The sequence below is a fragment of the Stegostoma tigrinum genome, chromosome 23 (assembly GCF_030684315.1).
Source record: "Stegostoma tigrinum isolate sSteTig4 chromosome 23, sSteTig4.hap1, whole genome shotgun sequence".
NCBI classification, from domain to species: Eukaryota; Metazoa; Chordata; class Chondrichthyes; order Orectolobiformes; family Stegostomatidae; genus Stegostoma; species Stegostoma tigrinum.
Window position 1 is genome coordinate 5689065 of NC_081376.1, and position 27504 is coordinate 5716568.

Genomic DNA, 27504 nt, shown 5'->3' on the forward strand with positions numbered 1-27504 from the left:
GATTCTAATGTTGACCATGAATCTGACTGTTGGAAAAACCCATCTGGTTCACTAGTGTCCTTTAGGGAGGGAAACTGCCATCCTTACCTGGTCTGGCCTACATGTGAATCCAGACCCACAGCAGTGTGGTTGACTCTTAACTGCCCTCTGGGCAATTAGGGATGGGCAATAAATGCTGCCAGTAATGACCATTTCCTGTGAATAAATAAACGAAAGTTGGATGATCAGCCATAATAATCAGTGTCAAAAGGCCCCATAGCCCAGTCCTGCTCCTAGTTTATATCTTTCTACGCTCAAGGATGTTCTAGAACTGGGAGATTATTATATGTTTATTACAACAGCAATCTTTGCTGCAGTATCGAACTGTATATTCTCGATCGCTATGAGTCAAATTGAATTGAGACCTCCCCCATGGTTGTGTGGATAGCGAGTATCTGTAAGGCACTGGCTGTGTCTCTGAGGGAGCAGGACATGAGCTCAGTGTGTGTCAGAGGGAGAGGGACTGGGGCTCTGTGTGATTCAGAGGGAGAGGAACTGGGGCTCTGTGTGTGTCAGAGGGAGAGGGACTGGGGTTCTGTGTGTGTCTGAAGGAGAGAGGGACAGGGGCTCTGTGTGTGTCTGACAGAGAGAGACAGGGGCTCTGTGTGTGTCTGACAGAGAGAGACAGGGGCTCTGTGTGTGTCTGAGGGAGCGGGACTGGGGCTCTGTGAGTGTCTGAGGGAGAGGGACAGGGGCTCTGTGTGTGTCTGAGGGAGAGGGACAGGGGCTCTTTGTCTGAGGGAGAGGGACAGGGGCTGTGTGTGTGTCTGTCTGAGGGCGAGGGACAAGGGGCTCTGTGTGTGTCTGAGGGAGAGGGACAGGGGCTCTGTGTGTGTCTGAGGGAGAGGGACAGGGGCTCTGTGTCTGAGGGAGAGGGACAGGGGTTCTGTATGTGTGTCTGAGGGAGAGGGACAGGGGCTCTTTGTCTGAGGGAGAGGGACAGGGGCTGTGTGTGTGTCTGTCTGAGGGAGAGGGACAAGGGGCTCTGTGTGTGTCTGAGGGAGAGGGACAGGGGTTCTGTATGTGTGTCTGAGGGAGAGGGACAGGGGCTGTGTGTGTGTCTGTCTGAGGGAGAGGGACAGGGGTTTTGTGTGTGTGTTTGGAAACTCTCTCTCTATCTCGAGTTGCAGCTCTCTCTGCCTTTCCTCATTGGGAGAGCAGTGAAAGGTGAGACCTGGAGACGGGTGCCCAATCATCTGCTTGGGATCTGTTTAAAGGCGACCGAGTAGCCGAGAGGGGGGGGGGGGCGGGTGGGAATGAAGGGATCAGCCTAGCCTATCGTGCACACGGCGTTAGATGTGAAGCCAGCGCTGAGGAGTAGCGCACATTGCTAGCCTGCAGCCAGACCCCAGTTCGATTCCAGCTTTCGCCCCCGCCCACCCTCCCCTCCCCTTACCCCAGGCTGCCGGAGTGTGTCTGGAAGCAGAATAAAACGGAGCCTGGTCTTTCAGTGAGGGAGTTACTGTACCCGCCAGGATTTCTTCGGAGGGTCAGGTGAGAGAATCTGAAACGCAACAGGTTCCATAGAGCGGCAGAAGTATATTATATTTGCAGCTTTCGGGAAAACAAACAAACAAACAATGCAGCTGGTTTTGGAGAGGTGTTCGGAATATTTGGAGAGCTCTGTGAGGGGAGAGGTCATGATTGAGGATGTCAAAAGCAATGCGAGGTTAATGATTCTCATTTTAACCCCCCTCCTTCCTGCTGCATTTTGTCGGTTTCAGTCTGTTTGTAACACGGAGCAACTGCGTCGTATTGCCTGGGTCTCCGTCAGTGCAAAACTGAGCAAGTTCTTTTTTTTGTTAAAAGAAAGAATCTGACTTTATTTTTGCACTGCACCCTGAAAAATGCAGCACTTTTGCATTCAGCGTGTTAATAATCCTGCGTTTTTATTTCACTCCCTCAGCCTTGCCAAGAAAGTTTCGATTCCGCGCTGCAAGCGACGGGAAGCGTTGCCGGTTGAGCGAGAGAGAATGCCCGTTCTGACTTCTCCAGAAATCGCCACGAAATTCAAGGAGAACTGGATGATGCTGCACCCGGATGATCAAGATAACGTGAACGGTGCTGTAAACCTGGACGACAGTCTGACCAGCCTTCAGTGGCTGCAGGATTTCTCCATCCTCAGTGCCAACCTGGAGAAGCCTGCTGGTGCCCAGCATCACTGTAAGCAGCAGCACACACCCGGCTCAGACTCCCCTGCTTCACCTCCAGCTGGCGATACCGCTGCCAGTGGTGTGCCAGCTGGCCTGGGCAAGACCACCTCGGCTGTGGCTGGCACCAAGACCTTGATTCAGGCTCAGCCTCCTTCCCAGAGCCCAGCAGAGGATGTTGACTACAAGACAAACCCCCATGTCAAACCACCCTACTCCTACGCCACGCTTATCTGCATGGCCATGCAAGCCAGCAAGAAGAGTAAAATCACCCTGTCTGCCATTTATAACTGGATCACCGACAACTTCTGCTACTATAAGCACGCTGACCCCAGCTGGCAGGTAGGTGGTCAAGCTAACACAGTCTTGCAGCTTCAGACTCTCCACTGTTGAATTCTTTACTGACTTGTACTTAGAGACACAGGAAACAGACCCTTCGGCCCAACTCATCCAATCTGACCAGTTTTTCTGACTAAATAGTCCCATTTAGCCCATATCCCTCTACACCTTTCCTGTTTGTGTACCTGTCCAAATATCTTTCACATGTGTTATTGTGGGAGCCTCCTCTGGCAACCCTCTGCGTGAACAGGTTACTGCTCAGGTCCCTTTTAAATCTTTCCCCTCTCACCTTAAACGTATGTCCGTTAATCTGGGGCTCCCCTACCCTAGGGGAAGGTCCTTGACTATTCACCTTATCCATGCCCCTCGTAATTTATAAGGTCACCCCTCAGCCTCCGACACTCCAGTGAAAAATGTCCCAGCCTCTCCTTATAACTCAAACCCTCCAACCTCAGTAACATCTTGGTAATCCTCTTCTGCACCCCTGCATGTTTGAACAGTAATTGGCGTATCATCAGTATTATCTCTAAAATGCCATCTCCTCTCTCTGTACCTTTTTAAGCTGAATTACAGTGGGGCAGGGGAATGGTGGCATCAATGGGAAGTGCAGTCTGAGTTTCGGTCTGGGGTTTCAGCCTCTCCTTAACGTTAGCTGAGGTCCTCCCAAAGCCAGGAGAGAGCTGAACCGCATCTCTGCAGCCCTGCTGCTGTGGATGCTATCCTCTCACTGCACAGAAAGCAACTTGGATATATTCTGTAAACTTGCTGGCCAAGGAATACTGCACAGACACTGCTGTGCAAGCCAGTTTTCCAGTTTCTGGAGCAAGATTCTTACTTGAGTATGTCTTAGCTCCCTAGCCCAGTATACATCAGCTTGTTTGGTACAGTCAGCGGGATTCAGTTTAAAGAATTACTTCACACAACAAAGAATTGAAGGCAAGATATTTGTTTTCTTGCAGGCAAGCCACCAAATGTGACGCATCGATATGTTACTCAATGTGCATTTTTGTGTTTGGAATTATTTTTGCACTTTTTTGACTAATTGTAGAATGTGAAATAATGACAGTGGAATAGTTGGCAATCTTTCTCCAAGAAAAGGCAGTAGGGGGAGCAAGATTTCAGCGTGGTGTCGTTCTATTTATCAAGTGCTGACTTAACTGATTGGTCAGCCAGACAGGGACTGTATCACCTTTCATTCCCACTTTGGTGATGAGAGTGTGAAAATTTATCTTTTGGGATCTTGACCAGTACCGGAAAAGGTGCACTCATCTTCCTTAAACAGAACCAATTGGGAAACCAGTCATCCAGAGTCCTGTAAGATTCGTACTCCCCAGACTGATAGAGTACTTTAGACAGTCGACAACAGACTCAATGAAGAATTCAACAGAAAGCTCTTTATCCCGAGACTGGTCAGAATATGCGAGTCACTGGTGAATAGTTGACGTGAGGAGCTTGGATGCATTCTGAGGGAAAACCAAGGTAAACACATGGGGAAAATGAAATAGCAGCATTGAATAACACAGTGCAGATGGAGACCATTCAGCACAGCAGAGCTGTGCCAATCCCTGGTTACATCTATCCAGTTAGACTAAATTTCAGACCTTTTTTCATCGTAGTTAAACAATATTTTATTTTTTCCAGGTTTAACCCAGCTCCTTCTTGCTGGTTATTGTTCAGTTTGCGTCCATCGGGCTTTCAGGCAGTGCATTCCAGACCAGAACTCCTTCCGGTTTTCTTCCCCAGGTTGTCCTCTCTCTTCTCTTATCCAGTTAGTTTTGATTTGTATCCTCTCTGGTTCCTGATCGTTATGCAACAGGGAATAATTTCTCCACATTCACACTGTTAGGAACCTTTGTGACTGTGAACCCCTCGATTAAACCTCCCTTTCACCTCCTCAGCTCTGAGGAGAACCATTGCTTTTGAGTTTTGAATCTTCGTGTCTGAGTCTTGGAGTCACTCTAGCAGAGGGCCCATCAAGCTCAATGCTGACTTTCTGTTGATTTACCCAGTCAACTTTGAGTTGATTTCCCACAAGTACCCATTCAATTTACCATTGAGATTGTTCATCGTCTCTGCATCCACCTCCCTGGCAAGTGGGAAGTTATTTCTCACAACCCTTAGTGTATTTTACCCAAGCATTAATCCTGTGCCCCCTAGTCCTGGTGCCAACTGCTAACAGATAACTGAAGTCCTGCATTCCTGATGCCATTCTAGAAAATCACTATCTCCAAGACTTTGACTTTGCAGAATTGGCCCCAGTGCCCTAGTGGAGCCTAGCCAGTATCTTATGAAGATTTAGTGTAACCTTCCTGCTTTTGTTCTCTATATCTCTATCATATCCAGCATGTGCTTTTAACAGTCTTTCGACATGAGTGGCTACCTTCAAATATTTATCTATGTATATCCCCAAGTCACTCTGTCTTGTGTTCCCTTTAAAATTATATCATTTAGTTTCCCTTGTCTCTCCCAAAACTTCGAGAAAATGCGTCACTTCACACTTTGTTCTGCTATATTTCATCTGCCACCCTGTCTGCACGTTTCACCAGGCTGATGTTTGATACTGTACACTCCATTGTTTACCACATCTTCAAGTTTCCAGTCATTTGCAAACTTTAAAATGAAGCCCCCTATATCCAAGTTCACTCAGATCATGAATGTGCCTCAAAAAGCGATTACTAAATTGACGCTTAGAGAATACCACTGTGCACATCTGTCCGGTTTGAAGATGACCATTCAGCAGTTCTGGCTGCTGATTAGCCAGGTTTGTGCCTTGCTGTATTTGCCCTTTCTGTTTGAATGACTGCAAACGCCTACACCTCCTGCTTTATCCTCACCATCCAACCACCCATTCTCTCATCAAAGAACTCCATTAAAATAGAGAATAGAGGTTTGGGATGATATGGTTAAGGGAGGTAAGGTAGGAGGAGGCTTGGATAGATTATAAACACTGGCGCAGAGCAACTGGGCTGGTATGTATTCCTATTAATTCTGCAGAATTCCTGATTCTCATTTTCCTTTGTTTTGGCTTAGCATAAAAATTACCATAGCAAGTTACTTATACAGTAACATAGTGGTTAGCACTGCTGCCTCACAGCACTAGGGACCTGGGTTCGATTCCAGCCTTGGGTGACTCTCTGCATGGAGTTTGCACATTCTCCCCTGTGTCTGTGTGTGTGTTTCCTCCACGTGCTCTGGTTCCTCCCACAGTCCAAAGATGTGCAGGTTAGGTGGATTGGCCATGGGCAATGCAGAGTTATATAGATAGGGTAGGGAGGTGGGCCTGGGTAGAATACTCTTTGGATAATCAGTGTGGACTGAATGACCAGTTCCCACACTGTAGGTGTTCTGTAATTCACACAAGAAGTGTCAATGCTCATTAGCTTTTGCTTTGTCCATTTTGACAGAAAAGTTAAGAGGAATTCTCTTCCATGTTAAATTACTGATGTTTTAAAATTGCTTGTGAGTTGTCAAAATAAATTATCACACGAAGACAAACCTATGGTATTAACTGTGGCATTCTCTCTGCGCTGTGCACAACATCATGATTAATTTGCATAGAATAAAAATTATATGTAAGATCTATATTATCAAAATCAGCTCAGCTTCAGGTAGCTAACAACAAATGTAGACAGCAATGAAATTAGCCATACTTGCAAGGACAACCTCCTTATGATTCATTACTTACATCCTTAATTATATTGCTCTCCACCCTTCCAGTTACACAATAGTAATAGAGCTTGCGACATGTGAAATGATGTTGAGGAGAGTGTACCTTTTGTATTGTAGCAACCTGCTTGGTCCTTGAATATAGGCACATTCTCCTGTAGTTATTTCCCAATCAAAGGCTAGAGGCCTCAGGTTAGGAAGCAACAAGAGAACTTTCTTACCTGAAAGATATCCATTTCCCTGTACTCCCAATTCTAAATATTGTACCTTCCTTGTTTATCAGCATTAACGTTACCAATCAAATCTCATTGACATTTGGATGAAGAGTGTGAAGAAGCTTCATTCTTTAGTGGACTATATAGAAAGATGGCAGCTCATAAAGGACCACTTGGTTTTCAATGGTTGTCCAAATCAGGAACTCTCAGTTGTAAAATGGCTGAGAATGAATTGAAAGTTGAACATTGCAATGTAACTTTTAGATCAAATTAATTAAAAACCAAATGAAGTATTTGCCTTGATTCTCACTAAAGAAGGGAAATATTGTGATTTAAGCAGTCTGGATTTGATCCAAAGATAGCAGGAACTGCAGATGCTGGAGAATCTGATATAACAAGGTGTAGAGCTGGATGAACACAGCAGGCCAAGCAGCATCGGAGGAAATTTCATTTCTGAAGAAGGGCCTCGGCCCGAAACGTCAGCCTTCCTGCTCCTCTGATGCTGCTTGGCCTGTTGGATTTGATCCAGATTTTATTTTACAGGCCATAATTGCACCTATCCCCGATTGAGAGTCTCCTATTACTAAGGGATAGTTGCTAAGAAATCATGTTGGAGCTTCTTGTTTGATCTCTTGTGTTTTGACAGAACTTTTATTGAATTTGATTCACGTCTGGCTATAGTTCATGCATCAGTGCTCAAACACTCTGCCTCATTGTCTGCATCAGTAAAGTAAGCATCTGGAAATTTTATAGCATCCAGAAGATAACTTCAATTCTGCTGCTCCCATAACATTTGTTAAATATTTCTAGGGTAATCTTTCAATAATCTGAAGCTCTGCTTGCTGTTTTAATATTTCTGATCATTTCTGTTTGTGCAATCTGAATTTGAAAGCCTGGCAGCCATCCTGCTGGATGGTAATTTAACAGCCTGAAACAGCATGGGTAAGCAGCATCGTCAATGTCATGCATATGTATCTAGAGCTGGACTTATTCCAGTTGTGATTTTGCGTTTCAACTTACTCTGCTGTAACCTGCTTGTTGGTTGAGTTTTGGTAGATCTGAACAACACATTAAATGGTTCCAGAACAGCGTCCCTCCAGCATCACTGCTTTTGACAGGACACCAATTATATTTTGGTGGAGCGAAGGATGAAAAGAGCTATGAGTACGAATCTCAGCAGGCGTTATTATCTTTTAATGGAGAAAGTTATTCAAAGACGTGAGACTGTACAAATGACTGGCTTATTTTAAAGACACTCTGCCAGCACTGACCATTTAATGCCTTTCAGGCTGTTTCAAGTGATTTTTGCGTTATACCAAATACTTCCTTTTGTTTGTTTTTCACAAGGATATACCCCCAACCCCAGGCCCAACAAGTTTCCCACTCCCCTGCAGTCTCTTGTTTCATGGCTCAGTGGTTAGCACTGCAGCCTCACAGTGCCAGGGACCTGAGTTCGATTCCACCCTCGGACGACTGTCTGTGTGGAGTTTGCACATTCTCCCCGTGTCAGCATGGGTTTCCTCCGCGTGGCTCTGGTTTCCTCCCACAGTCCAAAGATGTGCAGGTTAGATGGATTAACCATAGGAGAATGCAGGGTTATAGGGATAGGGTAGTGGAATAGTGGTTGGATTTTCAGTGTGGACTCGATGGACTAAATAGCCTGCTTCCACACTGTAGGGATTCTATGGAGGGGGTATGGTTCCTTTTGAGGTTGATTAGCTTTTAACACTATACACAAGTGCCCATTATTTATGTGTAAAACTCTGTAGGATCAGGAGAGTTGATCAGCTGAAACCGTCCAACCCTGGCTGTAGATGAAGACAGGGGAAGTGTAAATGATTGGCTGGCTGTCAGGATTGCAACTCCTGGCTTTTTAACTCCTTTGGAAAGGCACTAAGCTAACATTATGATCTCCATTCAAGTGGAGGTGTAGGCAGAGTAATAATACCACTGGGGTGGTAATCCGGAATCACAGGCTAATTGTTCTGGCAACAGGAGTTCAAGTGCCACCGTGGCAGCTGGTGAGCTTTGAATTCAATAAAAATGTAGAATGAAAAGCTGGCGTAATGATGACCTTGTGTCCATTATTGTAAAAACCCATCTGGTTCACTGATGTCCTTTAGGGAAGGAAACTACCATCCTTATCTGGTTTGGCCTACATGTGACTCCGGACTCAAAGCAATGTGGTTGACCCTTTACTGCCCCATGGGCATTTAGGGATGAGCAATAAATGCTGGCCTGGCCAGTGCCAACTACATCCCATGAATGAATTTAGTTAACATTAATCAACTCAACACAGACTAGGCTGAACATTTTGTGAAGCATTCTCCTATTGGCCAGTTCTCTATGAAAATAGCAGAAAACGTGTGATTTCCTTTTGACCATGTTACTGTACAGTGGAGTTACCTTCATGAGTTAAAAGCATGAAGAAGCTAATTTCTCCAGTTCCCATTCTAATCTAGTGATATCCACTTCCAGTGTTCCAGGGGTCTGTTTCATTAATGCCTGTGATACTACCCAGCATGATTCACATAAAGCTGAGTGGTTGGGCAAACAATAGAATGATTTGGATCAGGTGGAAGGGAATAGAGGGATATGGAAAGATATTGGAGTGGAGGAATGGGAATGGAGGAGTTGGTAGAGGGTTGGAGCAAAGTTATGGGGTGGTGTAGCTTTGGAGGATGGGTTGCAGAGAAGAAAAGATTTTTTGCTTGTGTTGATTTTGTCCTGTTAGAATTTCCAGGACACTGAAGTTTCGAAATGTTTTTTCTTCATATTATTGGCTCACTGATGGATAAATCCTACATCACAGCAGCAAGATCCATGACTATAAGCAACTTCACAGCTATGAAAATTATTGGAACATATGTTTAAATGTCATGATACTCCTGGTATACATCTATGTAGCAATGGAAGATCTCCAACATGGTTGGTGTACAATCTGTTCTTGAGCATTTGTTATCTTAGAGTCATTTATGGCAGAGAAGAAAGTCATTTGACCCATCTAGTCGGTACAAAGGAATCTGGTCAATCTCATTTTCTCCACTCGATCCCTGGAGCCCTGCACTTCCTATTGTTCTAGCATATCCTGCCTGTTCTCATACTCTGTGACTCAGCTAATAAAGGAAATTCTAGATCACCTGTCTCCCATGTTCAGGGATCTGCAGATTTGCACTCTGAGTTGTCCGTATTTCTGCACATATCTCAGTATCCTACATTTTATGAGTGTTATTCTCTTCCTTCTCTGACCTCTCCAAATGCATGATCTCTCAATTCTCCGAATTGATTTTGTCACATTCCTGACCGGTCCATATCTTCCTGCAGTCTGCAGCTTGCATCGCCCATGTGGACAGTTTTCATATCGCCTGCAAACCTTTTGTTTAGTCTTAAGTTATTGAGATGTGCAGATGGAACTCTGTGTTGAACTCTGCAGAACACCACTGGGAACAACCTTGAAATGCTGACAATTACACTTAACTTATTCCATTGTGCAGCCAAATTGCAACCCCCCAAACCTGAGGACCTTTTATCTTTCGGACCAGCCTACTGTGTAGCATCCATGCCACTGCCCTTGTAGATTATCTCCAATGTACAACCTCCGTTGATCGTCTTCAAATCTTATTTAAGAAATTCGACCAGTTTACTTAGCCGTAGCCTTCCCTTAATAAATCTGTGTTGATAGGCATTGATTAAGAATTGGTGACTCAGTAAATAAATGAATGCTTTACTAAATATTGATATTACAACCCCTCAGAATTTTTCCTGCTGAGGGCAGACTGGCCTGTAATTGATTGGTCTGTTTTACAAAATTCACTGCATCCAGAACCAGGCCCCTAGGCAGAAAGAACTGAAAAAGAAGGATCAGAGTATTTGCTATTCCCTCCCTCACTTTTTCTAACAACCTGGGACACATTTTTCAGGGACTTGGAGAAACACCCACTTCTGAAGATTAAACCCCTTAACATGCCCTCTCTCACTCTGTTTGCCGATATTTTCTCCCCAGTCCCAATATTTGCATCACAACCCCCTTTTTGCGAAGCCAAATACAAAACATACATGAAGACCCACAACTACGGTCTTCTGACTCCCCACATGAGTAACCTTTTTGTTCTCTATTATTTTATACTCTGGTTCTTCACATATTTAACAAACATCTATCAAAGCCCATTCTTAAAACAATCTGTGAAATTAATTCATTGATACCTGCTTTAATGCAGGTGCCACTATTTCTAAATCAAGTGATTTGAAGGGAATTGACCAACTTTTAGAATAATTTATTGCGCAAGAAGCACAATTTATAAGTTATTTAGTCCAGTACTGAGGAATATCAAACATAGCCCTTATGATTGAGAAGTTTTGATCTTTAGAAAATATTGCCCAGACTGCTTTTACGTTTGTGTGTGCATTTATGCACTATAAACGTATAGCATATTTTTACATATAGATTTTACATATTAGCTGAGTCACAGAGTATGAGACCATAGGAGTATATAAGTTGTCCCTATGCCAGAGCTATTCTGGTGCAGTGAGAATGGATTGGCAGCTTACTGTTTAGTTGAATCTGTTGTTGGATATGGTTTCATTAGTAATTCTGTTTTTGTTTTGTGCTCTGCATTACTTGTTGTAGTTTCGACAGTTTAATTATTCTTTGAGTAAGGACTAAAAATTGATATCAGGTGGTAGGAGTTTGGGCCAAGGGTCTTTTATAAGACAGCTGACAATTAACCAATTGTATTCGGAGGGATTATATTGAGCCGTGTAACAGGATATAGTAACATGACACGCGGTTCAGTAATGAATCTTACTAATAGCAGAGGACAAGGATTCCACTACCGGGGTCATTGTCTTTCAGTGATAGTGACCTAATTCCAGCTGTCCTTTACGGTAATGAGGACTGAACAATGAAACAAATGGCTGATGATCTGCATAAAACATGCAATGGATTCCTATAGGAGAGTCAAGCCACCCATTCTAAATAACTCTCACCACAACAGCATGGGGCACCAGGCTGCCTCAGTGGTTAGCTTCATGGTGCCAGGGAACCCGGCTTTGAACCTACCCTTGGGTGACTGTCTGTGTGGAGTTTACATGTTGTTTGCGTGTCTGTGTGGGTTTCCTGCGGGCACCCCAGTTTCCTCCCACAGTCCAAAGATGTGTAGGTTAGGTCGATTAGCCTTGGGAAATGTGGGATTACGGGGATGGGGTGGGAGGGCTGGTTTTGGGTGGGATAGACCTTAGACGGTCATTGAAGACCCTGTGGGCTGACTGGCCTCTATCTGCACAGTCTGAATAAATATGAAACAACAACCCAGGTGCCTACCTCACATTTAATATTCTTCCTATTGAGTTCTTTATTGTCTTAGAGTCTAATGTGATGAAGCTGGTCTGCTTAGTGTAATGCTTCTTCTGAGTGTAGAATAAAGCAGAATGTTTAATGATACATAACATTTGTCAGATGTAGAGGCCCAGATGTGGATAGTTACGTATTCATGCAGTAATACAACAGAACTTGGTTCAAACCTAGGATAGATTGAAGGACGGAGAGCACTTCTCTTTTACTGTCAAATCTGAACCCTCCTCATTATCTCCAATGAGTAAACTGCTATGTCAGACATCAATTCATTTTTTAAAATTAATTTTTTTTTGTTCTTTGGTAGATCGTTACATGATGTCTGCGCTTTTATTTTGAAATGATTAAGAAGTTTTGATCTTTGGGAAAAATTTCCCATACTGCTTTTACATTTGTGTGTTTATATACACACTATAAACGTATAACATATTTTTACATATAGATTTTATTGCTGCCTATAAATATTTAATGGTACTTGATCTATGAAATTACGCTCGGACTGTGTTGCACTTTCTGCCCATACATCTGTCATTTTACCTCCCTCATCTTCTCATCATCCATCTGGTATTCGGTTGTTGTATAAATATTAAATCACATCATTACTTCTGCGAGATTCTTTTCACTCAGTGACAATTGTTAGAAGGCTAATTTGAAGTGTTGAAGTGCTCAAGTCTATTTGAAATGATATTCCAGTGGGAATGAGGTGTTAGGGCTACAGGAAAACACTACGTTAAACTTAATGAGTGTGTTGTTGCAAGGCTGATTGTAAAATGCTGCATATATAGGATTCCAGACAAAGACTGGTCTAACCTGATACAATTGTTAGGGTCAGGTTATGTGAGTAGGTCTTGCATTGAATATTGTTACCATTGAACATTTGCATGCATTATAAATGTTTGTCATCTTAGTTTATGAAAAGATTTACTTTTATTATGCTCACAAGACCACTTCTGTGTGTGTTGTTTCATTGTTTTGGAGGTAATTTCCGGGAGTTGGGAGGTCATTTCTGCTGTCTTGGATCTTTCTGCCTTTTGATCTTGCATTTCCAGTTGCAAGCCCTCACTGCAGTTTTGGGAGCTCTGATGAGGAGCAAAAAGACAACCTGGATCCACACCAGCAGCAGCACCTTCTCTTCGACCTCCTGCTGCTTCAGGGCCTCAACTACAGGCAGAGATATCCCCAACGCTAGGTTTGTCGTGGAGGATCTGTTTCTGGATCTGACCGAGCACCAATGCCCAGCGGTTCCTGTCTGCTGGTTGCTGACTAAACAACAACCAGGAAGAAGATGTCCTTCCAATGGGCTAGGCCCCATATGCATTGCCAGACTAATAGGCCCCGTACACGTTGCCAGTGGGCTAGGCCCCGTACGCGTTACCAGACTAATAGGCCCCGTACGCGTTGCCAGTGGGTTAGGCCCCGTACGCGTTACCAGACTAATAGGCCCCGTACGCATTGCCAGTGGGTTAGGCCCCGTACGCGTTACCAGACTAATAGGCCCCGTACACATTGCCAGTGGGCTAGGCCCCGTATGCGTTACCAGACTAATAGACCCCGTATACGTTGCCAGTGGGCTAGGCCCCGTACGCGTTACCAGACTAATAGGCCCCGTACACGTTGCCAGTGGGTTAGGCCCCGTACGCGTTACCAGACTAATAGGCCCCGTATACGTTGCCAGTGGGCTAGGCCCCGTACGCGTTACCAGACTAATAGGCCCCGTACACGTTGCCAGTGGGCTAGGCCCCGTACGCGTTGCCAGACTAATAGGCCCCGTACACGTTGCCAGTGGGCTAGGCCCTGTTTACATTGCCAGACTAATAGGCCCTGTACATGTTGCCAGTGGGCTAGGCCGCGTACGCGTTACCAGACTAATAGGCCCCGTACACGTTGCCAGTGGGCTAGGCCCCGTTCACATTGCCAGACTAATAGGCCCCATACATGTTGCCAGTGGGCTAGGCCCCGTTCACATTGCCAGAGTAATAGGCCCCGTACACGTTGCCAGAGTAATAGACCCCGTACACGTTGCCAGTGGACCAGCTGAGCACACATTGCCAGTGATGGTCATTGTCACTGCAGCCATTAATTCATTCACTCTGGTCCCTTCCTGATGTCTCCTGGAGATGTCTATTCAGCTATACAGTCTGCTCCTTCCAGATTATGGGAAGGTTGGGCACCTCCGCATGCCTGTTGCTGATGGGTCCAGCTGGAAGGGGGATTGCTCCTGAATTGATTGTTTTGACTGGATTCAAACAGGTACAGGGAGTCGTCAATCCCCTGCACCCAGCAATACAGTGTCCTCTGACGAAAAGCAGCGCCCTGAAAAGACTTCCTAGATTGAAATCCTCCACACACTCTTCACTAACCTACATCAAGGTCCTCTCTGAAGCTCTCCTTCTGTGGCAAATTAAGGAACGATAAACTCTCTACATGTGTCAGCTTGGAATTTTCAGGAACGCACCTCCTAGATCTCATTTTTAAGCAGCTTCATTTTGGATGGACCATCGTCTTCCGAGATTCAGCTGTAACCACATTCATGACACTGAATGACACTTCTGTTTGGCTGTATTGGGTGAAATGTATCTGTGGGCCTATGGTGAAACCAATTCCTTATTGCTCTGATCAGAGCCTTAACGTGAAATGAGAGGTAATTATATACTGTGGTAAAGATGTGGTTGGTCATCTGTGCTTATGCCTCACCCTGTGTCTTGGTGTCACAAAAGTGTTTTACTGACACCAGACTTCTTCACAGAAACCTAACGGTGTGAAAGCAGGCCACTTGACCCATCAAGTCCACACTGACCCTCTGAACAGCATCCACCGAGCCCCAGCCACTGCCCCTGTAACTCTGCATTTCCCATGGCTAATCCACCAAGCCTATACATCCCTGGACACTACAGGCAGTTTAGCATAGCCAATCCACTTAGTCCTGAGAGAACAACGTGTAGAGGTGGATGAACACGGCAGGCCAAGCAGCATCAGAGGACAGGAAGGCTGACGTTTCGGGCCTAAACTCTTCTTTAGAAATGGGAGAGGGGAAGGGGGATCTGAAATAAATAGGAAGAGAAGGGGAGGTGGATAGAAGATGGATAGGGGAGAAGCTAGGTGGAGAAGAGAGAGACTGGTCATGGGGCGGGGGTGGAGAAAAGGTGACTGTAGGTGGGGAGGTAGGGAGGAGATAGGTCAGTCCAGGGAGGACAGGCGGTCAAGGGGATGGGATGAGGCTAGTAGGTAGGAGATGGAGATGGGGCTTGATTTGGACTCTGGGAGGAAACCCCCACGCCGACACGGGGAGAATGTACAAAGTCCACACAGACAGTTGCCTGAGGCTGGAATCAAACCCAAGCCCCTAGAGCTGTGAGGCAGCACTAAGTCACCATGCCACTCCATTGTAAATGACACGAGATGGTTTGCTCTGTCACTGAGGGCTATACAGATGCAACTGTTGCAGTATTGTGCTGTGGCCAATTAAGGTTCCAGGCCCTGGAGCTTGGTGCAGAAAAGGGTTTGGGAGACTAGTTGCCCCCAAGTCCTGAGGACTGAGCTGTGACCAAGGATCAGGCAAAGTCTAGACTGCAGTGCAGGGTGGAAGCAAAACGAAAGGGAACCTTACTGAGGTGGGTAAGGTGCTGAGTGGGACAGAAAAGTTTCATCAACAGCATGGTTTTTAATTTGAGCTAGGACTGTAAGATAAACAGGCTCACCCAAACAAAAATACTCCCCCCGTTAAAAGTGTTCGACGGGTGATATGTTGTGGGACTACCCAGACTGGAATTAATCAACATTTGGTTGTAATGAAGAAACCAGGCCATATTTAACAGGAGGCAGATGATATACCAGAGGTGAAGATCTTTCGTTATCTTCATGAAGACTTGACGGTAGTTTAAATTCGGAATCCCCCAGATTGGTGTCTTCACTGACATTGAACTAAACCACGATGAAGGTAATTAAAATCTGTGAAGACCTACTGCCCGATGGCCGTTTGCACTGGTTTATACCAGCTCATGCTGACCTCCTTGTTTGGTAAAATTCACACCTTTGGTGATGGGTGTTGCCATTTTAGACCTGATTTAAAATGAGTGGTCATATTCAACCTTTCCAGCAGTGCCTGTAGTGCTGTATGCACAAGACAACAAAGTTACAATCGATTTAGTTTGAACACTTCTCTGTGGCCCAAGAGATTAGTTTCAGTCTCGAAAAGAAACTAGGATATTTGAATGTCCCACACCTTGTGTGATATAGGGAGCCACCCAGATTCGTGTGATGCATCGGGGCTACTTTTGTGGGTCACTGGCTTCGAACTCCTCCCACAATTGAGCTTAACTGATTAACATAAGGTCCAGAAGTTAGAAAGTTTCAACTCTGTAATGTACCCAATGACTGGCCTCCTTTTGGCTGAATTAAAACAGGGCTATGGTGTAACTCTGATGCTTTGTGTTGTGCTGAACAGCCATTCACTTAGTTTTGATCTATTCTTGAATCAGTGCTTTGCTGCAAATATTGTTCATTACATTAATCCTTAGCGACATGCGGCTAATTGGGAATGCAAACGTGACTAACTGCGTAAAAGGTGAGCACTGATTGTTAGGTATGTGATGCTTATGCGTACTTTTTTGTTTGCATAGCTTATGCACATGTACTTTAACCTCTTATGCATTTGTTGTCCTAATGGTAAACACCGGTCTTTAATTTCTAACTGGTGGTAGATGCTTGTTAAGTGAAGATGCATATTAAGTATAAGAAGGTTGGCAGTTCCGTTGGTTAATTGGCAATGCAGAGTGATACAACAGCATGAGTTCAATTCATGTACTAACTGAGATTACTATGAAGATCTCACCTTCTCAATCTCTCCCCTTACCCCAGGCGCGACCATCAGGTTAAAGCAACACTAGTCATCTCTCTCTCTCTCTCTCTTTCGCTCTCTCTCTCTGTCTCTCTCTCATTCATACACTCACTCACGCACTCACTCTGTCTCTCTCTCACTCATGCACTTACTCTCTCTCTCTCTGTCTCTCTCTCTCTGTCTCTCTCTGTCTCTCTCTCACTCATGCACTCACACTGTCTCTGTCTCTCTCTGTCTCTGCCTCCCTCTCTCTGTCTCTCTCTCTCTCTCACTCATGCACTCACACTGTCTCTCATGGAACAGCAACCCTTTGAGTCTTTGACAACTTTATCTTCTACACATGAAATATATTTGCCTGTACTGTGTGATTCAGTGTGAGCTGTTCTCTTTTGAAGTTAGTGCTTGTGACTAAAACAGTGTTGCCTGTATATGTGCCACCCACAGACCAGAAAGGAAGAGGATACAATTGCCCTTCTCATGTTTTTGTCAGATTCCCGGAGAAGGATTTTCCTGATCTCCCATCGTGACTCGGTCAAAGATCTGTCAATCTGGAGGAACAGGACATATTTTGCACATTTCCCCATGGGGTTCTGCTGGTCTCCTATTAAAGAGAATTCCAGGATCTATTGGTGCTCCCAAATTTATTCTTCCTACATATAACCTGAGCTAATCTGTGCATCTCCAAGAAAATCAGGGTGACATGAAGAGGAGTATTGGTAGGATATGAAGGAAAAGCAGCTCAACTGGTCGTTCTGATGCAGACTCACAGCCATCACACATGGATCACCCAGCTAAGAGATATTATTACACATCTCTGGAACAGATTAGACTTGAGTTTAGGCCTCCTGTCTCAGTGGTAGAGACATTACCACTGTGTCGCAAAGCCTTCCCAGAACCATTATAGACATGATGGCCTTTACCTGAGCTGAAATATTGACACATATTGCCAGAATATGCAGTAATGGGGATAACTCAGTGACAGTCATATAGGTTAAAATTGCCAGAAAACTTCATTTTGTCACTTTTTGATGGTAAAACAATTAGAAGTAAAATTGTAGTTAAGGCAAAGATTTGGAGAATTGGTAGTTGTGGATTCATATTCTGACATCAGCAATGCCACTTTGATTCAAACACTTTGTCCTCACCAGCGTTTTCCGTCTTGTTCCCAAAGAAGGTCAAAATGTCTCTCTAAATTCCTACTTGGGAGTTTTGGGTTGATTGTAAATCCAGTGTCTTCCCTATTACATCTACATTGAGATCACATCTAGAGCAGTGTGTGCGGTTTCGCCTTCATGTTTACCAAAGGATCTCCTTGCAGTTGGAGGCAGTTGGTCTCTGGAATGGGAGGGTTGTCCAATGAGATGCAGAGTAAATTGGGTTGATAGTGAGGGCTAGAACCAAATAAAATTGGGTTTAAATCAGACATTATTCTAATTCAGAGATAGTAGGAACTGCTGGTGCTGGAGAATCTGAGGTAACAAGGTGTAGAGCCGGATGCACACGGCAGGTCAAGCAGCATCAGAGGAGCAGGAAGGCTGACGTTTCGGGCCTAGACCCTTCTTCAGAAAAAGGATCTAGGCCCAAAATGTCGGCCTTCCTACTCCTCTGATGCTGTTTGGCCTGCTGTGTGCAGCCAGCTCTACACCTTGTTATCTCACATTATTTTGATTGCTTTGTTGTTTAACTTTGCTAAATCCATGTTAATGTCAAAAGAATGTTAATTCTTTGGTTTAAGCTATAAACTTGGTGACTGGTATCCTTTATTGAAAAAGTCAGATTAGGAACCATTGGGCTCAATTTTGAGCTTTATTGAATGCTTTAATTTTACTGTGTTGTGAATACAGGAGTGGGGAGGCTGATTTGATTTGGCTGTTTTTCTCCATGTCATGGCAACATGCATGGAAGATGTTATAGCAAGGGTTCACCAGATTCGCTCCCAGGATGAAGCAGTTGTCCTGTGATTAGAAATGGCATACATTGCATTCTCCGGAGTTTAGATGAATGAGAGATGATTTCATGGAAGATTCTAAAGGGGCTTGATGTAGAGATTGCTTCCACTGATCAGGGAATCTAGATTAATCCTACGATAAGGGTTGGATCATTTGGGACTGAGATGAGAAACTGTCAATCAAATGGTTGTGAATTTATGGAATTCTCTGTCCCAGGGGCTTGTAAATGCTTCATCATTGAATATATTTCAGACTGATGTGGGAAGACTGTCAGGATAAGGGATGGATATGAGGAGTTAGCAGAGAGTTTGAATTGAAGCTCAAAAGTCAGTCATGATTGTATTAAAAGGCAGACCCATACGATGGGTCATATTGTTTGCTACTGTTTAATTTAGCTGTTTATTTATTTTATAACATGTGCAATATTTCTCAATGTTTGTACAATAACATGCTTCCTTCTGATTCAGATTGATCAGTGGAGTCCTTGGTTTAAAAATCTACTGTCTGAAAGTCCTCTGCTGGCACTTCGTTCATGTCTCCCTGAGTTTGAGGCCCGCTGGTTAATTTATGTGCTCAAGGGCTTGAGCTATAGGGAGAGGCTGAATAGACTGGGGCTATTTTCCCTGAAGTGTTGGGTCCTGAGGGCTGACCTTATGGAGGTTTATAAAACCGTGAGGGGCACGGATAGGGTAAATGGACAAGGTCTTTTCTTCAGGAGTGGGTGGGTCCAAAACTAGAGGGTATAAGTTTAAATTGAGAGGGGAAGGATTTAAAAGGGGCAATGTTTTCACACAGCGGGTGGTGTGTGTATGGAACGAGCTGCCAGAGGAAGTGGTGGAGGCTGGTACAATTACAACATTTAAAAGGACCTGGGTATGTGAATAGGAAGGGGGTTTAGAGGGATATGGGCCAAATGCTGGCAAATGGGAAAAGATTAAATTAGGCTATCTGGTCAGCATGGATGGGTTGGAGCAAAGGTTCTGTTTCTGTGTTGTACATCTCTATGACTCTAAGTAGACTAACAAAGACATTGCTGTTGTACTATGGAGTGAGTACAGACATTTGACTTTATTCCATATATTTCCACGCATTTCTAAACTACTTTAAATGAGCTTTCCTGGCTGAGTTAGGATTTTAATTGTGAATTTTGACAAGCAAAAGTACATAGACAATTCCTTCGCAACCAACCTGGATTTCTTCTCATTCTGACTCTACGTTGGGTTAATTTCTGTGTTTTATTATAATGTGATAATAACTGATATCTGTTTTGAAGGCAAGTGTTGAGCTCAATGTAATGACTTAATGCATTTTCAACATTGCATTGACACACAATCTGTAGTTTGACATTTATGTGAGACAGCTGATCTCAGTCTAGTTTTATTTACAAGAAATGACAGGGAATGACCTTGAGGAGCCAGTCTCTCAATGGTTTATAATTTAGAACTGCAAAGTAAAATTTCTAAACAATAAATTTTGAAAATGTTTTAGCTGTTTTATTGACACCCATAAAGCTGTCAGCAACTGGATCTGTATTAGCAGCACGACTGAGGACAGAGTGCGATTGAATCTGCTGTCTGACTGACTTCTTTCAAACCAAATTGTCTTTTTCTAAACAGACAGCAGAGACCAGAATTCCAGAATCATCGGTTCTGAGGAAGAGTCTTTGAACCCAAAATCTTACCTGTGATTTCTGTCCACCCGTACTGCCGGACCTTTTGAGCCTTTCCAGTAATTTCTGTTTTTGTTTCAGGTTTCCAGCAGTTCTTTCCGTTTTTTATTAGAGACCAAGTTACCTGTAGCAGAACAGCCATTTGATAAAAGATGGCAGGGGAAATTGTGATTCCAGTGAATAATCTCTTTGACAATCAAGACATCTTATTCTGATTTTATTTAAGTGTTAGTAAGACTATCGTAATTAAAATTTCTGAAGAAAGTTCCCTGGACTTGTAACGTCAATTCTATTTCTGTCTCCACAGGTGCTGCTAAAGTTTCTCCAGAATTTTCTGTTTTTGTTTGTATCGTTAAAATTTCACTTTGTTAAAATGAATGATACCTTGAAGTGATATCTATCACTTGTTGTGAAAAGCTTGTCTTGTTCTGTTTGCCCAGCGCTCACTAACCTACATTGACACCTGGTAATATCTTGAGTTTAAACTGTTTATCTCTTCCAACTTCCTCTATGTCTGGAGCCCTACCGCCCACTGAAACTTCCTTGGACTTTAGAATTCGCCCCCGAACCTCAAATCTCCACGTCTGCCTTCACAGCAATTGAAAAGCAGCACATTGAACCACACTGTTTCTCCCCGTCACTACTGAAACGCTAACTTGAAAATTAAACTCCAGTCCTAGCTTGGGGCTTGACACCACTATATTCCAACTCAGTGTTACTCCACTGAGTGGTCTTGCGCTACTGTCGCTGTTAATGGTTAGATGCTGGGAGCAGTGAATTCCATGCTGCACAGATATCGTTTCGGTTTGGATATATGTAGTTGTAACAGATTAATATTGAATTTCATTTTGCAGCCATTTATGTGTTATTAAGTATTATTTTTTGCTAGTCATGAGGAGTGCTTAAAATGTTGACGTTAGGTCATAGCTAAACTATAGAGGTAGGAGAGATTTAGCATTAGGTGTAAAAGTGTAGCAACATAAATAGTGATCAGTGCCACCCTCGATTTGAATGGGACAGGCTGCATGGAGGAGTGGGGAGAAGGTGGTGTTTTTTTTCTGTTCTCTACGTGCTCTGAAACTAGAAATGAGTCTTAAGGATACCTTACTATGTGTCTAGAAATGCAGACCTAATCCTTTCATCACTTACCTGTGTGGACAGCGGTGTGGAGCTTGTGATTTCAAATAAACCAACTTTTATCTGACAAAGGAGCAGTGCCCAGAAAGCTTGTGTTTGCAAAATACCTGTTGAACTATATCCTGGTGTTGTGTGATTCCTGACACCCCAGTCCAACACTAGCACCTCTGTACCATGATAGTAATGTCACTGGGCTAGTTGGTAAAGGTCCTGGATTCACATCCCACCAGGGAGTATGGTAAGACTGCAATTTATTTGACAAAGATCTAGGGCTGGATGTTATGTTTCCCCCTTCCCATGTGTGTTTTCAGTGAGTGGGCATTTAATATAGTCCAGGTGACTAATGAGTGCTGAAACTGTCAGATTGCTCACTCTGTGTTCCTGCCAAAATGTAGTTTGTAGTTGATGAGCACAATAGTGCACATGATATAGTTTGCCAAATGTATGCATTAGTGCACACGACGGTGGTCTCTGTGTGGGTGCTGTGCCTTATCAAACATGCAATTTTTTTCAGACGTGGGCCAGACCAGGTGACAATGGCTGACTTTCCTCCCTCACTACCCTCTGAAATGGCCAAACGAGATGCAGTAGAACTGCTGCAGTTAGCAGATACAGCACTGCAGTTAAGATCGTAGCTCACCACCACCTGCTCAAGGGCAATTAGGGACTGGCAACAGGTTGCACATGATGCCCACATCTCTCAAAGCATTTTTAAAAAGTATTCATTTATGATGTATCGTGGAATATGCATCGACAAGCCAACTGCATTGCATTATTTTGTTAACTGCAGTGCAGAGTGACAGCCTTATAGTGAGAGATGATGATGCTATTCGAACTTTAATATTCAAGTATTGGACAGAGAGGATACTGAGAACACAGGAAAATGGAGACTCCTGACTGTGCAGACAGATAGCAGCTCTCTCAGTAAAACCTTGCTGCAGTCATCGTATTTATAAACTATCACCATTTGATTTGTAAACCGAAAACAGGGAACCCACATTTTTATACCTTGCTATTGGTTACCTTTTAATGACTGAGAAAGGAGAGAAGGTTCATTTAGGGCAAACAGTTGGAAGCCACAATCCAGGGCAGAATGATCGAGCATTTTGAAATGAAGAGATTAATTAATGATAGCATTGACACTTTTAGAAAAAGAGGCAGGAGTTGTAATCAACATGGAGATACAGACCACAGTTGGTAAGAAACATCTTGGAATGGATTCCTTCTTAAAATTCAGACCTGTTAAAGTAGAGGGAATATTACAACAAAGGTACAAATTTATTTGACAGACAAGAAACAAAGTATTTGTTCAAATGAATGCAAACAGACAAGGTCTGGAAATGACGTGTCCCAGGCTGTAGGATACAAAGCTGTAAGAGAGCACAATAGTGGAATTAGTTCTGGATTGTTCAAACTAAGGAGAAATGAGTTGAGGCTTCAAAGTTCTGTGGCTAGCCCAGATCTAACTAATTTTTAGTGTTGATTAATCCTAAAACTGGGAAATAAATATTATTCTAGATAAATGATTTGTAGTTTTTAGACAATGGACACGCCTTTGGCACTACTTGTAGAGGTCCAGTTAAGTAACAATAATTGCTCTCATAGTTTAATTCTGGATGGTTTTCTCATATTAATTCTTCTTGTTTTCCATCTTATTTGCAGAATTCTATTCGTCATAACCTATCTTTAAATAAATGCTTCATGAAAGTGCCAAGGCAGAAAGATGAACCTGGTAAAGGGGGTTTCTGGCAGATTGATCCACAATATGCTGATATGTTTGTTAATGGTGTATTCAAAAGGAGACGGATGCCAGCAACACACTTTAGCGCCCTCAAACAAAGCAAACTCCCATCTGTAACCACATCTGAAGTCTCGATAAATCCGTCAACTGAACCTTTTCTGTCTTACTCGGGGCCTGGACATACTTCCGTGCGGTACATGGAAAATGCTCACAATAATCCGCTTTTCAACTCTTCAGATAGCCAACGAACTGCAAGCAAACGCAAGCAAGCCTTGCCAAAGCGAACAATGAAGATGTCCAGAACTACCAAGTCTCCACTGCTGGCTCATGATGATAGAGAATCTGAATCACTCAAGGGAGACTTTGACTGGGCCTCAGTCTTTGATGATGTGTTCAATGCAAATGGGAGCAATTTTGAGGACCTAGACATCAATGCAGCATTGAACTCTCTGGGTACAGAGCTGGATCTTACTGTCCAAGGAAGGCATATTAGCCCACAGTCTAAATGGTGCTCCATGGGGATGGACCAGGTTCTTGCAGAAACCACCAGCCAAGCTTCCCAGTTTGAAGATTTTACATTTTTCTCTGATGCTCAAAGGCATCCATGGGAGGAGATGAAGGAAGAATTCCAAATTACCCCTTTGGATATAGATCAAAGCTTCAACTTCTATGAAGGATTCTTCAATGAACTGCATCAATGGGAAAGAGGAGACAACTTTCTGTGACAAGACTATGTTCCCCTAATGATCAATCTTGAACCATTTGCTACATTAGCATTAATGCTCTTGATTATTAGAAATGTACAGCTTACATGAAGTTCCTTTATACTGTTGAAAAATGACCCGTTTGTTATTTTTTATCGTTTATAATTTTTACACTGGAATACCATTTATGAGATTTCCGTCACGGTTGAAAGAAATCAGTCTGAAATTCTTAATAGTTTAAGATCATACCATCTGATTACATACCAGATTGTACCACCGGAGGTGCACAATACTGCAATGTTTTAAAGGGATGTGTTCTCAAAGCTATTTGCCATTTCAGATTCTTTCTTTGTTCAAAGCCGAAAATTGCTCACACAATTGCACTTGACACTTTGGAAGACAATGTTGCTGAAGTGAAAATATGAAGCCAATAGTCAAGTCAAGCAAACGTACAATGAATGGAACTGTGATGGCACTATTTACATACAGTTAATTAGGAGCTAGCTAATTCTTAAGTGAAATGGCTCTTAAGAGATTATCCTTGCTAGTTGATCCAAAAATTGTACATTGAAGTATATTGCACTTACTCCTAAAAATGACTAACCCTAACTTGTGTTAAAATCAACTCCTGTTAACTTCCAGTTGCAGTGTTTTGCCATATGAACTTGAATTAGAAATACAGGGCTAAACTAGAAGTCATTTCAAGTTAATTTTCTAAATTTTTTTTCTTGACTTGGCTATTGAATGAATGTTGAGCTTTGGTTCAATGGCTTCACAGAATCAACACACTTACAGGATGTAAGGCACAGTTTTGACCATATATTTTTCCATAAAAGACTTATTTTGCTCAGATGTCCTAGTGTTAAAGGTGTAGTTTTCTTTTCTTTTTGGAATTGATTTGGTGACTAACCTGAGTGAAATTCTCAAAACAGAAGGGACGTGGGTAGGATTTGATTCAGTTATTGTTTGGAACTGCCCTTAATCATGACAAACTCAAGGTCTAAATGATTGAAGACTAGAAAGGGCAAATGTACTTGCTGCATATACACAGTGACACAAGCATCTCGGGCTGCCTGCATTAGCATGGATCATTTAAAAAAAAATGTTATCAAGTCATCGTGATTCTATGCAGAATTCCTTTTCTTATTGTGTTGGAACTGCTGCCTTAACAATGAAGTTATGGAGGGTTTCCATCCCGTGACTTTTGCAAAGAGCTGCTATGTAATTCAGAAGATGAAATGAACAACGTTCGCTGAACTGTGTAACTATGCCAATCTCTAATTCATGAATGCAAACTAGAGATAAACTCATCAATCTTTGAGCTGAATGGATAAGTAGTCACTGTTAGATGCTTGTTTTGTAACAGGGAAGTCGATGTATTTGCTTGGGTCACTGTTAATTGACCAATGGAGCAAATCCCCCATGTGTGCAATCTCCCATTTTCTATTCTGGTTAAATGCTATTTGCCTCACCGCAATAAAAATTGTGGGGTTTAAAGCCCATTTTTCTAGAGTTTTATTTGAGTAAACAATAATTACCCATCATATTTCCAATTAGAAACAAATGCTACTTTGTAATACCAGCATCATGAAGAAAATGAGCTACTTTGATACACGCCATAGCAGTATACGTGAATATAATATGAACTATTATATGTTGGATGTAAATTTGAATCTGTTTGAAGTACATTACTAATTCACCCAATCTGGATCCACTTTAGTTCTAGAACTGCCCACTAAATTAAGGGTTGTGATGAGTGGACAGGATAAATGGAGCTGAGCCCATGAAAAGATCAGCCATGATCTTATTGAATGGCAGAGCAGGCTCGATGGACCAAAAAGGCCTATTTCTGCTCCTATTTCTTATGTTCTTATGAAAAACTCATAGAAATGTCTGCCAACAAGGTCATTCACAGTTGGAGTTGTTTTCAGTCATGAAATGTGGGAATTGCTGGCTAGGTCAGCATTTATTACCTCTCATCAATTACCTTTGAGATGGTGGTAGCGAGGAGCCACCATGAACACTGCAGTCTCTGTGCAATAGGGACACTTATGACACTGATAGGGAGGGAGTTCAAAGATTTTGCCCCAGTGACACTGAAGGAGCAGTGATATGTTAGCACTTGCATATATCTTTTGCGCAGTGGGTTTGTTCACCATCATGGGTAAGCGAAGAACGTCAGAAGGGACGTCAGATCTGGAATCATTATTTGTGGGGCGATTTTTAACCATGAGCAGTTGAAATGGATGTGAGTAACGCTGATTGCATTTCAACTAAAATGGTTGATTGTCTCCTTTTCAATGGGGCTTCTTGTCGTGTGTAATCTCCAAGATTGGGTGGCATGGCGACTCAGTGGCTAGCGCTGCTGCCTCATAGTGCCAGGGACCTGGGTTTGATTCCACTCTCGGGCGACTGTCTATGTGGAGTTTACACATTCTCCCCGCGTCTGCGTGGGTTTCCTCCCACAGTCCAAAGGTGTGCAGGTTTGGTGGATTGGCCATGGGAAATTCAGTGTTACAGGGTTGGGGTGGGTCACTGTAGACTTGTTGAGCTGAATGGCCTGCTTCCACACTGTGGGGATTCTGCCTGATTGGAAAATTATTTTGGGTTGCACCATCAATGTCCAATTCAAGTTAGGCACCATTTGTAGTTTTTGAATAGATAGCGATTTGTGGAAACTTGAACTGATCCAAATGCATCCTCACTTCTGGCCAAATGCAGAAAAATACTAGGAATCTTACTTGAATGTCACCAGCATTGGTGTGTGGACTTTTCAAAAGAGCTTCTCATTCTTTCCAATCTAAATGTTGGATACACTAGTGAGGAAAATGTTGGGCTGGGCATCACCCCCCCTACAGTGGACAGGATTAAAGAATGGAACAGCTGTACAGTATTGTTAACTGTGAACAGTGCACTGTATTTGACTTTGCCGTTGGAAATTGAGTGTCTGAAATAAAGGAAATGACTTTGAGAGTGCCCAACAGTTTAAACCCAGACTTTGATCTGTTTGCAGCCAAATATTCAAAGTATCAGAGGGAGAATGCAGGAGTCTTACAAATTCGGTCTTTCGTAAGGGAGCGTAGAGTGTCTGTGTGAGTGTACTGCATCAGTGTGAGTTACAGCCTCTGTGAAAGGCAGCCTTTGATCAATCAGAGACAAAGCATTTTTGAGAGCGAGTGTATCACCATTATGGTGAAGTCAGCAAATGGCAGAGAACACGAAAGCAAACTGGGGACTTCACATTTCTGTGGAATTCACTACCACACTGAATTGGAGGTGGTCTCTATGATGTGGCATGTTCAATTGAACCATTTGGGATATAAAAGTTGTCATTTTGTTCCCACAATTTTAGAGGTCAACAGAGTGGAGAAGTTCTCAAACTCCTACCTGCCTATACTATGAAATAACCTTTCTTCTGTGACTTAAACATATGCGCAATTATATTTTCTTTAATATTGGAGAAAATGTCTTTGTTTGCAACGAAGATAATGATATCCTAAAGCTAACAACGGCGTAAACGACTGAACTCAAAACATTTTCCACGGACTCCTTTTTAGAAAAGCCTATTTCTAGATTTCCAGTAGGTTAATTAGGATCTATTTTAACAAATAAAGTGGCATGCTTCAAAGTTTGTATGTATTGTATATTAATTAAATTATCGTCTTTGGATGCAGACTAGCCTATAACCAATTGGATGGGAAAGGAGTT

At 43.0% G+C, this 27504-nt stretch overlaps 1 protein-coding gene across 2 annotated transcripts; it reads left to right on the forward strand.

Annotated features, from left to right (window-relative positions):
• Nucleotides 1-1306: 1306 nt before the first annotated feature.
• Nucleotides 1307-26772, forward strand: foxj1b (forkhead box J1b). 2 transcript variants are annotated; one of them, XM_048551699.2, is made up of 3 exons: nt 1307-1533; nt 1946-2531; nt 23014-26772. In XM_048551699.2, exons 2-3 carry the CDS (start codon nt 2013-2015, stop codon nt 23815-23817), a joined length of 1323 nt encoding a protein of 440 aa, XP_048407656.1. In that variant the 5' UTR covers nt 1307-1533; nt 1946-2012; the 3' UTR covers nt 23818-26772. The 2 variants fall into 2 exon arrangements, with proteins under 2 accessions (XP_048407656.1, XP_048407657.2); XM_048551700.2 differs by lacking the exon at nt 1307-1533 and adding an exon at nt 1606-1708.
• Nucleotides 26773-27504: the final 732 nt, after the last annotated feature.

Bases quoted from the DNA above. Each gene is read 5' to 3' on its own strand.
- foxj1b (XM_048551700.2), top strand. From the start codon at position 1,620: ATGCAGCTGGTTTTGGAGAGGTGTTCGGAATATTTGGAGAGCTCTGTG. The intron at 1,709-1,945 runs GTTAATGATTCT...TCACTCCCTCAG, and splicing joins GATGTCAAAAGCAATGCGAG to CCTTGCCAAGAAAGTTTCGA. The intron at 2,532-23,013 runs GTAGGTGGTCAA...TCTTATTTGCAG, and splicing joins ACGCTGACCCCAGCTGGCAG to AATTCTATTCGTCATAACCT.